The sequence below is a fragment of the Ochotona curzoniae genome, unplaced genomic scaffold (genome assembly GCF_017591425.1).
Source record: "Ochotona curzoniae isolate NIBS_2020 unplaced genomic scaffold, NIBS_Ocur_1.0 patch135, whole genome shotgun sequence".
NCBI lineage: Eukaryota > Metazoa > Chordata > Mammalia > Lagomorpha > Ochotonidae > Ochotona > Ochotona curzoniae.
In genome coordinates this window covers 78,964-92,860 of record NW_024466679.1, presented here as the reverse complement: position 1 = coordinate 92,860, position 13,897 = coordinate 78,964, and the positions used below count along the sequence as shown (strand labels likewise).

Genomic DNA, 13,897 nt, shown 5'->3' with positions numbered 1-13,897 from the left:
ATTTCTCAAAGCAATACTGAGATGAGCAATGAACCTTGAACTTAGTATATCATGCTCAAGGGTTTTGATGGAGCGAAACTGTAAACCATCATCTATCTTCACCAAAAATAGCAAGAAATACTTGAATTTCATTATGTAAATTATGTAAATGAAATTATGCTTCCGTTATCATGGACTTCACTGTCTCTTAATGTAACACTAAGATCCGTACAGTATTTAAAAATATTTTTCTTTCAAATTATTCAAGGCTGGTATCTCAGAAGAAAATTAATAGCAGCATGTTACTCAATTTGCTAAAATATTTATCCAGGTTACAGTTTGATTTATAATGTCTAAAAATAATTTCTATAGAATTCAGGGAGATTTTGGTGAAATTACGTATGCATCTTCTTCGTGATCATACAAAAATTTAAAATTTTCCTTAAAAAGAAAAAAAAAGCAACAGTCCATACCAAACAACTTGGAGATAGTGTATGTTCTAAAGTAATTTCATTTCCCACACAAACCACAATTTACTCATATTTGAGGATCTTCTATTGTTTCACCAAGTCTTCCAGTGCATCTCATCAATCTTGTCTAAATTAAATTAAATTGCTTTAACACAGCAAGTAGCTCCTGGACCATTTCTTAGAAAACAAAAATGGACATTTGGCACAACTGGGATATGATACTTCATTATGCAAGGATCTATCACATTAAATGCCAAGTGAAAAGGATTTGCAAAGTTGATGAATTTGTTTTCTCTCTCAGTTAAGTGTTCAGTTGCACAGCCCTTCCTGCTCTCTGAGGCAGCCACTGCCCGGGGGTCCCCCCGCCCCCCGCCCCACCCAGAGGCTCCATGGCGACCAGATGAGGTCGGCTTGTTCTGAGGACAGAGTGCAGAAAAGCTCCTCATCACGATTGTGTGGCTGTGCTGTGTCAGCTGTCAGCATTGAATCCCAAATGGCAAAGGTGCCTCTTTGCTGCTTGACCGTGTGTGTGTGTGTGTGTGTGTGTGTGTGTGTGTGTGTGTGTATCACCCTGCAGAGCTCTCTGAACTGCAGCTGCAGGAAGTGGCCTCTCTGAGGGGAGAGCTTCTCGCTTCCAAGGACTTTGCCTCCTCCTTCTCTTGGCCAGACAAGCCCATGGGCCCAATGAGTCTCGTGTTTTTCATATTAATTCTGTTTAAGACACAAGAGGGTTTCATTGGAAGGGTATGGAGTCACAGCACCTAATGTTTTCCTTCACCGTTGTATTAGTTCATTTTACATGACTGTAAATGAAGTACCTGAGGGAGTCAAATTTTATATTAGTGAGGGGTTTATTTAGTTTAGTTGGTGCCAGCACTAGCTCCACTCTGGTCAGAACTTCACGGACGGGTGGTGTCACAATAGTGGGAGCATGTGTGCAAGACAGAAACCACATTACAAAACAGGATTCTAGGGTCCCAGGAGACCCTCACTGGAGCAATTGACCGAAGGATTTCCTGGCAGGTTCCACGCTAACTCCCAATGGCATCATTCTGGGACCAACCTTCTAACACATGAACTCTTAGGGAGCAAGCCACACCCCAACCATAGCAGTCAGTAGCCCTGTCCTGCTTTGGCGCGTGTGGTTGATTGTTCAATGCTTGATTCCTCAGTGGAATGGAAACATCATGAGGGGTGGAAGTGCCTTTTCTCTTGTGTACTGTATGGTCCCAGCTCAGTGCTTGGCTACAGAAATGCTTGTGAATGTTTGAGTGGAACAGGCCTGCGACAAGGTGTTAGAAAAGAAGCCTTATTTTTGGTCACCTTCTACAGACTACATGAATTTCGCTAGCTCCTAAATTCACCAAGTGTATGAGAGACTGTACAACATGATCTCTGTCCTCCTGCTAGGATGGAATTTAGGGTTTAGATGGGCTTTTATTAGTTATTTAGAAAGTTCTAGATTTACGTTTTTACACACAGCTAATTCCCGCAGCCTGGTTCTTTTACCATGAGCTGAAAACACCAGATGCAACGAGGTATCTTAGGAAGTTTATTTCAGCGGGGCAGGAACGGGGCAGAGGTGGTGGGAGGGCAAGGAGGAAGAGGGAGGAAGAGAGAGTAGAAGGAGAAGAGAGGGAGACAGAGCCACACCCGGGGGCCTTTTTGTCATTCAGGTGAGCCTGCAAGGTGTGTGTGTGGGGGGTGGGGGTTGGGAGGGATTGAGGGCAGGCTCCAAGGGATTGGCCATCACAGGTGATTGCCTAAGAGTGATTGGTAAGCAGGTGGAGTTGGGGAAGGGGCTGGGAGATTGGGGGTGGGATTCTCAGGTGAAATGCCGGGCTACATCTGATTGGTGGACGGCTGGACTGGCACAAATTTCGTGAGCTGTGAGGAAGATGAAATGGCACCGGGTCCAGGGTGGGATATTCAAATAACTCCTTACAACTTTTATAAAGGGAAGGAACAAAGTCCTATATGGAAAGAAATAGAGAGGAGACTTCCCCGAGTGGCTGCGCCATGAGCGGCAATCTCAGGGGCAACTACAGTCTGGAAGTATCAACACACATGCGACCGTCTTACCTTCTAATCAAGATCATTGCAGTGATCCAAGTGCATTACACACATTCATCTCTGTGTGATCCAGTGCAGTCTAAGGCTTCAAGTATTCACTCTCCTTTATCCAGGTAGAGTTTTACTTCCTTCAAAGTTGCATTTTAACATTTTCCTTCATTTTTTCACATAATCCCTAGTAAAATGGCAATCAAATGAAATCATCTGTTTCTATGTTATGCACACAAAAGCTAGTTCTTAGGGAGAGAATCAGACAACTGGTCACATATGGATTTTGTAATTAAATGCTTATCAGTTATATCTTTCTTGATTTCTGCGTACAACGGATTAGGAAAGAATTTACGAAGGTGAGGCAGTCAGGAAGCCAGGTGAGGGCAGGCGGCAGAAGGGTTCCAAGGGTTTAAGGGTTTAAGGACTTGGACCTTGTTGGGTTTAGAGGTGATTGAGAGTGAGTGGGAGAGGTGGGCTTGTAGTTCAGGCACAGTTTTATTAGCCAGGAGAAAGCCTGAACAAGCGCTCCCTGGTGGGAGATGGCCCAGGCTCACTGCCACACAGTGGGTGACCACGTGAGGGGAATGGCACCCAGGTTGACAGCATGGGGCTTTCACACATCTTAGAGGTGGGGGTTGGGAGAGGGCAGGCCTTCCTTGGTTTGTGCAGGAGTGTCCTCTTTGTGCTGGGTGTTGACCTGCGCAGTGATAAGGTCTGAGTGATTTGGCATTCCAGACATTCCCGGATGGGAGTGTCAGTTTGACTTCTGCAAGCTGGTGGAGTCACTTCTGCTCTGCCCAGCCTGAAGGCCTGGAACAGGCATTGTTGCTTTCCTGGAACCCTTGAAACCTCCCAGATGAATGGCAGTGTTTGCTCTTGTAGTGCCCCCTTTCACTCTCAACTGAAGCACATTGTGTTCTGGGATCCTGGGGTGGGCCTTGCCCAGGAATCTCCCCATAACCCTGGTCCCAGAATCTGACTCAAGTACATTTGTGTGGCTGCGTCAGAACTGGGCCACCGGGACACTGAGAAGTTTGTGAACTGGGGAGAAAATCAGAACAGAGAGCTGTTCTGGAATCCCCGGGCCCTCTTCTGCTCAGTATTGCTGCCTATCAAAGCTGTGTTGTCGGTAGGGGTATGGCAACAACCTTGTGGTCCAAATACAAGAGGCCTGGGCTGTGGCAGCCATTTGCATCAGCCCTAGGGAGAAATATGCAGATGCATCAGGCAGGAGGTAGAGGAATGGTGGAGAAGCAGAGCTCTGGCACACGCTGAACCATGCCTCACCTCTGCCCTGCCTAGACCTTGCTTTTCAAGCATTTTTTAACTTGAGGTTTGTTAATAGAAGCAAAAGAAACTCTAATTCATACTTTTGCAATGTTGTTCTTATTTTTAGATATTTTGAAGATTTGGAAGGTTTTGTCTGATAATAAAAATAATAGGAACGGGTGATGTGGCATAGCAAGCTAAGCCTCTCACTGTGGTGCCAGCATCTATTATGGGTGCCTGTGCAAATCCTGGTGGCTCCACTTCTGATCTAGCTGCCTGCTAATGGCCTGGGACCAGGCAGTGGAATGTTGTGAGCTAATGGTTCTATCCCTGAAATGTGTCCCAGGCAGACTCTTAGAAGCTCGTGAGTCATTGGCCAATGGACTGTCTCAAACCACCACAATGAAAGAGGGGAGCAGCCCTGATCAGCCATGTTCAGGGGTTCTTAAGCAGTGATCATCCAATCAACTAAGAGAGCACTGGTACATGATGCAAATCATTCAATCAACCAAGCTTACATCAGTGCACAATACAAATGATCCAATCAACTGTAGTGGTATGGAACACAGATACTCAGTTTAAGCTTCATGCACTTCATTTATTTTTTTTAAAGATTTAAAAAAATTTTATTTATTTATTAGAAAGTCAGATACACAGAGAGGAGGAGAGACAGAGAGGAAGATCTTCTATTCGATTATTTACTCCCCAAGTGAGCGCAACGGCCGGTGCTATGCTGATCCAAAGCCAGGATCCAGGAACTTCTTCCGGGTATCCCACACGGGTGCAGGGTCCCAAGGCTTTGGGCTGTCCTCGACTGCTTTCCCAGGCCACAAGCAGGGAGCTGGAAGGGAAGTGGAGCTGCCAGGATTAGAACCGGCGCCCATATGGGATCCCGGGGTGTTCAAGGCGAGGACTTCAGCTGCTAGGCCACGCTGCTGGGCCCTAAAGATTTATTTATTGGAAAGACAGATATACAGTGAGAAAGAAAGACAGAGAAGAAGATCTTCCGTCCAATGATTCACTCCTGAAGTGGCCACAACAGCTAGAGCTGAGCCAATCTGAAGCCTGGAGCCCAGAGCTTCTTCCAGGGCTCCCAAGCGGGTGCAGGGTCCCAAGGCATTGGACCATCCTCCACTGCTTTCCCAGGCCACAAGCAGGGAGCTAGATGGAAAGCAGAGTGGTCATGTTTAGAACTGGCACCCATCTGGGATCCTGGTGCATCCAAGGTGAGAACTTCAAATGCTAGACCATCGTGCCAGGCCCAGCTTTGTGCACTATGAGCTATCCAACCAGTAAGATATGTATCCTACTGTTAGGGTCCAAAATTGCCCCTCTGTTGGATAGCAAAGAACCAGACATGGATGCAATCAGCAAGCAGAGTTTATTGAGCTGGCTAGCCAGGGTCAAGCTCTTCACACGACATGCAGGACCGGTGGATGAAGCAAGACCGTGAGCTAGGGACAAGCCAGATTCTTATAGGCCAGTTTGGCCGTTACAGCAAAGCCCGCGCCCACGAAAAGCACTCCAATCATTTTAAAGCAAATATGAAACACTCCAATCAACTAAAAGCCCGCGAAATGCCTCAAGTCTCTATTCATCATGACAAGACAAAACTGTTCTAAGCTAAGGGGTTACAGATGCAAAGCAATAGGTAACATATCTGTGAAATACAGACCATGGGGCTATTTTACCCTTATCAGGGCCACTGACCCTTACTTACATCCTGAGCCTGGGTGCGGGGGACAATGGGCTCTTGCTCTTACTCTTATCAGTGCCTGCAAAAGACCCACTGACCCTCACAGCCTAAGCCTGGGAGTGTGGCCCAAGTTATTTGTAGAAACTTCTTTTTACTTTAAATTCAAGTTGCTTTTGACTTACTCAACCCACTTCTAATATATAGACCTTTTAACATCTTGGTTGCCTCTAACACCTACCTAGTAAGGAACAACAGAACCAAGCAAACATGTCCTTCAAATTCTATTTATGGAAAACAATTTGGGTCAATCAATTTGCTGCCTGGACTGTGAAAGAAAAGCAAGATCTCCTCCTGCAGTGAGATACCATCCTGTGCCATGGACTCATTCCCCTTCCAAGAACCAAAGACCATGGCAAACATCAGGTTAAGGATGTGTCCCAGACATGCTTCAGAAGACCCAGCCTTACTGTTGTCATTTTCTGTTGTCTGGGCTGTCACAGGAGAAGGACCCGAGTCCTTGTGCACCCATGTGGGAGAGGCTCCTGGCTCCCAGCTTTGCCGCCTAGCTCTGGCCATTGTGGCCATTTGGGGTGTGAACCAGCAGTTGGAAGATCTCTGTTTTCTCTCTTCCAAATAAAAACAAATAAATCTTTACAAAATACACATATACACTCTTTGTGAACAAAAACAACAACAAAGATGCGAGGATTAAAACCATCTGTAGGGCCTGATACAATAGCCTCGGGGCTAAAGTCCTCACCTTGCATGCACTGGGATTCCATATGGGCACTGGTTTATGTCTCAGCTGTGTCACTTTTCTTCTAGTTCCCTGCTTGTGGCCTGGGAAAGCAGTCAAGGATGGCCCAAAGTACCCACGTGGGAGACCCTGAAGAGGCTCCTGGCTTTGTATTGGCTCAGCTCCAGCCTTTGTAGCCACTTGGAAAGTAAACTAGCAGATGGAAGATCTTTGTCTCTATTTCTCCTTCTCTCTGTAAATCTGCCTCTTCAATAAAAATAAATAAATCCTTAAAAAGTGTCTATTTACTCATTATCCCTACAGAACTAATGTTGATCCTTTATGTTCTCTTTCTGTATAGACTGACATGTATCTACATATCATAACTTGGTTTTTTTTAAGATTTATTTTTATTATTTTTTTATTGGAAAGGCAGATATACAGAGAGGAGAGACAGAGAGGAAGATCTTCCGTCCGATGATTCACTCCCCAAGTGAGTGCAACGCCGATACTATGCGGTCCGAAGCCAGGAGCCTCTTCTGGGTCTCCCACGTGGATGCAGGGTCCCAAAGATTTGGGCCGTCCTCGACTGCTTTCCCAGGCCACAGGCAGGGAGCTGGAAGGGAAGCGGGGCTGCCGGGATTAGAACCGGCGCCCATATGGGATCCTGGGCGTGCAAGGCGAGGACCTTAACCACTTGCGCCACCGCACCGGGCCCCATAACTTGTTTTAATGAAATGCACAGCCAAGAGAGAACCAGGAACCAACCAGAAAGCCAAGCAAGTTGGCAAATATCTGACTGTGGAAGGTTGTAGTCATTTTTAAACTGTGCCTACTGGTGCGTTAGTGTCGTTAATGTTTGTGCTCTGTCTCTACATTCCAGAGCAAACCAAAAAATTTTTAGTAACTTTTTAAAGTTTAAAATAACAATGTCTCTTAATACCATTGAATCAATTGGCTATGGATGTGTCTATTTGCTTCAGTGGCTATGTTTCCTACTAAGGATGTTACACCTTTGTCAGTGAGGTCCAACTGGTTAGCTTGTTCCACAGTGTTTCCCAGTGCACTGCTGGAACTCCTCAGAGCAGGACCTAGTGAGGATGATATACAAGCACTAGGATAGTATCTGTCCCTTTAGTTCTAAATGTTTTCTCAATACGAATACTGAGGTTTACTAGTTATCTTTTGGTTAAGGATTAACTCAGCTGCACAGAGACCAGAGGCTGTGGTTGCACCATCAGTCATTAGGAATGTGGAGACTTGCTTTGCGGTCTTATATGTTCTATGTTTGTAAGCCTTTTCCAGATTCTGAAGAGGAATGTGTGTTTTGCAGCTGGTGGAGCAATGTTCTACACAGATAAGATGAAGCTTGATAATCGTGGTACTTAACTCTGACAGTCCCTTCCCTGAAGGACTTCTGAGCTCTGCTTGACCTGTTTCCCCGAGGCTGCTATCACAAATGGCCGCAGGGGGGGCTCCATGCAACCCAAGTGTGTTCTTGCTCAGTTCTGAAAGCTGTAAATCTGGTTAAGGTGTCAGCAGCGTCATGTGCCCTCTGGAGGCTCCAGGAGAAAATGCAGCACTGGTCAACACTTCTGAGTGGGTGTTGGGGGCGGGGCCCTTGGTTCATAGGCATCACCCCCAGCTTTGCCTCTGTGGACACTTTTTCTTTCTTGGTGTCTTCTCACATTTCTTCTTCTGCTTTTTTCTTACAAGGGCACTTGTCATTGGATTGATCCAGACAATCCAGAATGAGCTGATCTCAACAACTCTGCCCCCTCCCGCCCCGCCCCCCTCCCGTCCGTCCCCAATGAGACCCCATTCACACATTTAAGGGCTAGGACACGGATATACATTTCAGGGGCATCACGCATTGCAATGTTAGTGTGTGTGCAATGATGTGACAAATCACCAGCTCTGAGGGCAGATGGCTCCTTGTATTTCCGTCATTTCTTTGTGTATTTCCAGCCATCCATGTTATTAGGGTCTCACATGTGATTTCCCTGTGTCCTGAACTTCTGTTATGTAGAGACATCTCCTCATCCCTAGTCACTCCTCATCCCTCCTGCCACCTGGAGTCTTTTTTTTTTTTTAATATTTATTTTATTTTTATTACAAAGTCAGATATACAGAGAGGAGGAGAGGCAGAGAGCAAGATCTTCCATCTGATGATTCACTCCCCAAGTGACAGCAATGGTCAGAGCTGAGCCAAGCTGAAGCAGGAGCCAGTAGCTTCTTCCAGGTCTCCCACATGAGTGCAGAGTCCCAGAGTTTGGGGCCGTCCTTGACTGCTTTCCCAGGCCACAGGCAGGGAGCTGGATGGGAAGTGGGGCTGCCGGGACTAGAACCCATGCCCATATAGGATTCTGGCTCGTGCAAGGCGAGGACTTTAGCCATGAGGCCATTGCGCCAGACTTGGCAATCAGTTGTTTGAAAAAAAAATTTTTTTTTTGTCTTTCCCTTCCTTTTCTTTCTTTTGCTTCATATGGAATTCTCTCTCTCTCTCTCAACTTTTCTTTTTTAAAATTGGAAAGTCAGATTTTACAGAATGAAGGAGAGACAAAGATCCTCCATCTGTTGGTTCACCTCCGAAGTAGCTGCAATGGACAGAGCTGAACCGATCCGAGGAGCCAGGAGCTTCCTCCAGGTCTCCCACGTTGGTGCAGGGTCCCAAGGCTGTTCTCCACTGCTTTCCCGGGCCACAAGCAGGGAGCTGGATGGGAAGTGGAGCAGCCGGGATTAGAACCGGCACCCATATGGGATCCTGGCACGTGCAAGGTGAGGACTTTAGTTACTAGGCTACGTGCCCGGCTCTCAGATGGAATTCTAAAGTGATATGTTCTCCCCTCCCCCAGCATTTAGTGCAGTTCTAAAAATTTTTAGCTGCAAATATGTCAAAGGCAGAGAATTCAAAGCGTGCTGATTTGTTCAACGCCAGCTACACCGGGAATTAAATCGTCCCAAGTGATTAGTAAAAGCGTTCCACTAGCCTATGGTGCGGACGAAGTGGGAAAGCGCCCGAGAGGCGTCCGACACGCGTGGGTGCTGCATCCCCCAGCGGTAGTGACTTCGTGGTTCCCTTCACGTGGTGCTGTTCTAAAAATTTATCCCCATTCCCCCACGCCGCTCCTGCTGAGACTGAAGAACCCAAATGTGTTTGCGGAATGAATTATAACCGGCAAACATTTTCTCCTTCAGCTTTCGGTGCTTTCCCACACTAGAGCTTCAATTTTGGACACATTTGTGGGGAACCTGAGGACGCTTCATCATCCCTCTGAAGTTGCTACAGTTCTAGTTTTTGCGTGCAGGAATTATTAAGGGACTATAAAAGATATTCACGAATCCCGCAGACATATTTCTTTTTTGGCTTTGCGGGTCAGAGACCGGTGTCGACCCGGTCCCGTCGTTGATTATGACGACACTCGGACGCCAAGGTGGGGCGGCGAGGCACCGACTGCAGCCTCCTCCACAGCCGGCCGGATTCCCGTTGTCCTGGTAACCAGGTTACGAACGCGCGTGCGCAGCCACACCGCATTATCACGTGAGGCCTCGCTAGGGTCGGAAGCCGTCGCGCGGCGCCCAGGCGGGCGTGCCCCGGCCCTGCGGCGTGAGGTGACGCGCTAGCGCCCGCCCCTCTGCGCCCGGCCAGCGCTCCGCTGCTCCCGCGCACCACGTGCCCCGCCGGCCGCGCCCCCAGCCCTCGCCGACGGCTGTGGGAAGCTGCCGTAAAATGTCGTGAAGGTGCCGCCGCCGCTTTGCGACTTGCCTCTCCCAGAGCGAGCGCCCGGGAGCGCCCACCGCCTTCGGCTGGAGCGCATCGGCCCGGCGCACTGCGAGAGGCCCCGCGCCCTTCTGCCTTCCTCGTCGCTCCCTTCCCGGCCCCGGCCATGTGAGGCCCAGGAGGCTGCGGTGCCCTGTGGCCCAGGGCTGAGACCGGGCGGCAGGTGCCTGTGAGGCGGACGGGTGCCGGGGGGTTGCCCAGCAGGATGGAGGAGAGCATGGAGGAGGAGGAGGGGGGCAGCTACGAGGCGATGATGGACGACCAGAACCACAACAACTGGGAGGCCGCCGTGGACGGCTTCCGGCAGCCTCCGCCACCCCCGCCGCCGCCGGCGTCGATCCCGGCCCCTGTGCGAGAGCCTCCGGGGGGACACCTGCTGGCGGTGCCCGCGGCCTCGGTGGACAGGAAAGGCCCCAAAGAGGGGCTCTCGATGGGGCCGCCGCCCGAGGCCAACGGGGTCATCATGATGTTGAAGAGCTGCGACACGGCCGCCACGGTGGCCAAGGCGGCGCCCGCCCCCAATCCCAGCTCCACCATCAACATCAACACCTCCACCTCCAAGTTCTGTGAGTCCGGCCTTCCCCCTCGGCCCCGGCCGCCTTCGCTTTTCTGCTCCCAATGCGCGCGCCGCGTCCACCCCGTCCACCCCAAGTCCACCTTGTCCACCCCCGGCGGGAGCAGCCCCGTTCTCTTTGTTTCGGGGCTCCTCCACTTCCCCCTTCCTGCCTCTTCGGGTGCCTGCTGCCCTGGCCAGCGATCACACAGCCCCCAGGTGCCCCTCAGACGCGATCCTGACCACCGCTGGCTGTCCCCCACGTTAGGAAGTGCTTCCTTTACTGCGCCCCCTCTCCACCCCCTAGAGTTGTGCCCAGGAAGGTGAGGGGGTGAAGAAGGCCGTCTGAGCTCCGTTAGGGGGACAGGCTCGTGTACGCAGCCGGGGTGGGCGCAGCGTGGCAGCTGTGCACCTGTGGTTTTAACTAGTGTGTGTTAACTTGGAAGTTAACGTGTAGAATATGCGTGGCCATCCCCCCGCCCCCCGTGTACACACCTTCCCCTCGGGCTGGGGAAGTGCCCGAGTTCCTTCCTATTGCAGTGGGGGCTGGGGCGCCCGGCTGGAGGCTGTTGCTGTGTAAGATCACTTTTTAGAGTCGGCAGTCCCAGGAAGCCACAGAGCAAGTGTCCAAACGCAAGGTTCATGTGCCTGGTGTGGACAGGAAGGTGTCACAGTGGGAGATGGTCCCCGGCTACGCTGTGGGCTTCTGTAGTGAGGCAAGAACCTGCTCTTAGAGGCAGTGTTGGTGCGGTGGGATGGTAAAATAATGGGGCCACCGGAGCTGGGTTTTCGTCACTGCAGGTTTCCAACAGGACCTGGTGCAACGATGGCGGTCTTATTTCTGTGTACTGTTATCAAGCTGTACCAGTAATGGTCCAGTTAGCTGTGCACAGAAGACTCCTGCTGTGGTTCAGATACATTCTCATAGTTCCAGCTTCACACAGATTTCTCTGTGTGTGTGTACAGCACACTTATCTTCAAATAATGCTTTAGTCATAGATGCGTAGAAATGGACTCATAGGATTTGTATGATTTGTCTCTGTTGTGTAGAAATGAAAATAATATTGATGTGGTAGAGTTTGTGCGTGGTAGGCTGTGTTTTGGGACTCCCATGTGGGTGCAGGGTCCCAAGCCTTTGGGCCATACTCGAATGCCTTCCCAGGCTACAATACAAGTAGGGAGCTGGATAGGAAGTGGAGCAGCCAGGACATGGACTGGCAGCCAGATGGAATTCCAGTGGGTGCAAAGCCAGGATTTAGCCACTAGGCTGTTGCGCTGGGCTCTATAAGATTCTTATTTATTTATTTTTAAGATTTATTTGTTTTTATTGGAAAGGCAGACATACAGAGAGAAAGATCTTCCATCTGATGGTTCACTCCCCAAGTGAGTGCAATGGCTGGAGCTGAGCCAATGCAAAGCCAGGAGCTTTTCTAGGTCTCCCACACGGGAGCAGGGTCCCAAGGCTTTGGGCTGTCCTTGACTGCTTTCCCAGGCCACAAGCAAGGAGCTGGATGGGAAGCGGGGCCGCCGGGATTAGAACCAGTGCCCATATGGGATCCCGGTGCATGCAAGGCGAGGACTTTAGCCACTACACTATCGTGCCAGGCCCCGTTTTTTTTCTTTTTCTTTTTTTTTAAAATCTGGCATTTGCAGTTAGAGTTTATTTTTCGTTCATTTGCATCATTTTTCCTTGATCACTTTTGTAAGATGGTCTGCCTAAATCTGTAAGAACAGTTGTTGGGCTTGACCAAGCCTTTTGTGCTCAGTCTCCGGTGGCTGTTTTTCGAACACTGAATGAGTTCTCAGCGCTGAAGCCAGCTTCCTTAGCACAGGGGTCTTTTAAAAAAGATATCAGGTATTCTTGGGTTATTTCCTACAATGTATAGCTTTGTTATTGTATTTACTTCTAGTTATCTTCATTAGCTGTTTATTGCTAGTTAGTAAGTGGTACCAATCTTAAAGCAAATTATCAAATTTCTTCAGTAAGTACTATTTGTGGTAGGTTTGGCTAATGAGTTTAGGGAAGGTGTCCAAGATTAGAGGCTTTTGTTTTAATTATAAATAGCATCACAGTGATTTTATGGCTTCAACTGTGATCATTCTTTAGTCTGTTAAGGAGATGAATTACATAAATGGATGGATGTTGACCCATGCTTTGTGTCCTAGAACCAATAACAATCCTACAGGTTCTGGAGGAGATGGCAAATTCGACTCTTAATCTAAACAGGGGCATACAAGAAATAAGTACAGGTCTGCTTCCACTTAACGTAGGAATGAAAATCTTACTCAAGACATTGCCTTCTCAAGCAGCAGTGTGTCACAGTTTGGTGCTCCGTGGAGTTTGTTCTAAGCTGGGGTCTTCGCTTACCTCTGAACAGCTCACTACAAGCATACCTGGACCCAGAGTTTTCGAAACACGAGGTTCTTGGGGCCCGGAGCGGTGGCGCAAGTGGTTAAGTCCTCGCCTTGCACGCCCAGGATCCCATATGGGCGCCGGTTCTGATCCCGGCAGCCCCGCTTCCATTCCAGCTCCCTGCCTGTGGCCTGGGAAGGCAGTCGAGGACAGCCCAAATCTTTGGGACCCTGCACCCGTGTGGGAGACCCGGAAGAGGCTCCTGGCTTTGGATTGGCATAGTATCGACCCGTTGCGCTCACTTGGGGAGTGAGTCATCGGACGGAAGATCTTCCTCTCTGTCTCTCCTCTCTGTATATCTGCCTTTCCAATAAAAAATAATAAAAATAAATCTTTGAAAAAAAAAACACTTCAGTTTACAAAATATGAGTTCAAACCATTTAATCTGATACTAACTGTTAAAGTTCATAGTTTTTTAAGAAGTTTCTTTTATGCTGGTTTTTTGTTTGTTTCTTTGTTTTTAAGATTTTATCTTTGTTGCAAAGGCAGATATACAGAGAGAAGGAAAGGCAGAGAGAAAGATCTTCCATCTGGTGGTTCACACTCTTAAGTGGCCGTGGGCTGGAGCTGAGCCGCAATGACTAGAGCTGGGTCAGGCAGAAACCAGGAGCCAGGAGCTTCATCCAGGTTCCCATGTGGGCAAAGGGCCCAAGCATTTGGACCATCTTCTCCTTTTCCAGGTATATTAGAAGGGAGCTGGAGGGACCCAGCGCAGTACCCTGGTACCTAAAGTCATCTCCTTGTGTGTCCCGGGATCCCATATGGATGCCAGTTCGTGTCCCGACTGCTCTACTTCCCATCCAGCTCCCTGCGTGTGGCCTAGGAAAGCAGTCAAGGGCGGCCCAAAGCCTTGGGACCCTGCACCCACATGGGAGACGTGGAGAAGGCTCCTGGCTGCGAATCAACTCAGCTTCGGCTGTTGTGACCACTTGGGGA

The 13,897-nt window shown here is 49.0% G+C and overlaps 1 protein-coding gene across 4 annotated transcripts in view; it reads left to right on the top strand.

The window, feature by feature from the left end:
- Positions 1-9,929: 9,929 nt before the first annotated feature.
- LOC121166357 (CDK2-associated and cullin domain-containing protein 1) overlaps positions 9,930-13,897 on the top strand; it is a 64,767-nt gene continuing 60,799 nt past the window's right edge. The window contains exon 1 of one of the 4 annotated variants that reach the window (XM_040995504.1): positions 9,930-10,561. In XM_040995504.1, coding sequence (XP_040851438.1) covers positions 10,201-10,561 — 361 coding nt within the window. In that variant the 5' untranslated portion in view covers positions 9,930-10,200. The remainder of the gene's footprint in view (positions 10,562-13,897) is intronic. The other 3 variants (XM_040995505.1, XM_040995503.1, XM_040995502.1) reach the window with 3 other exon arrangements.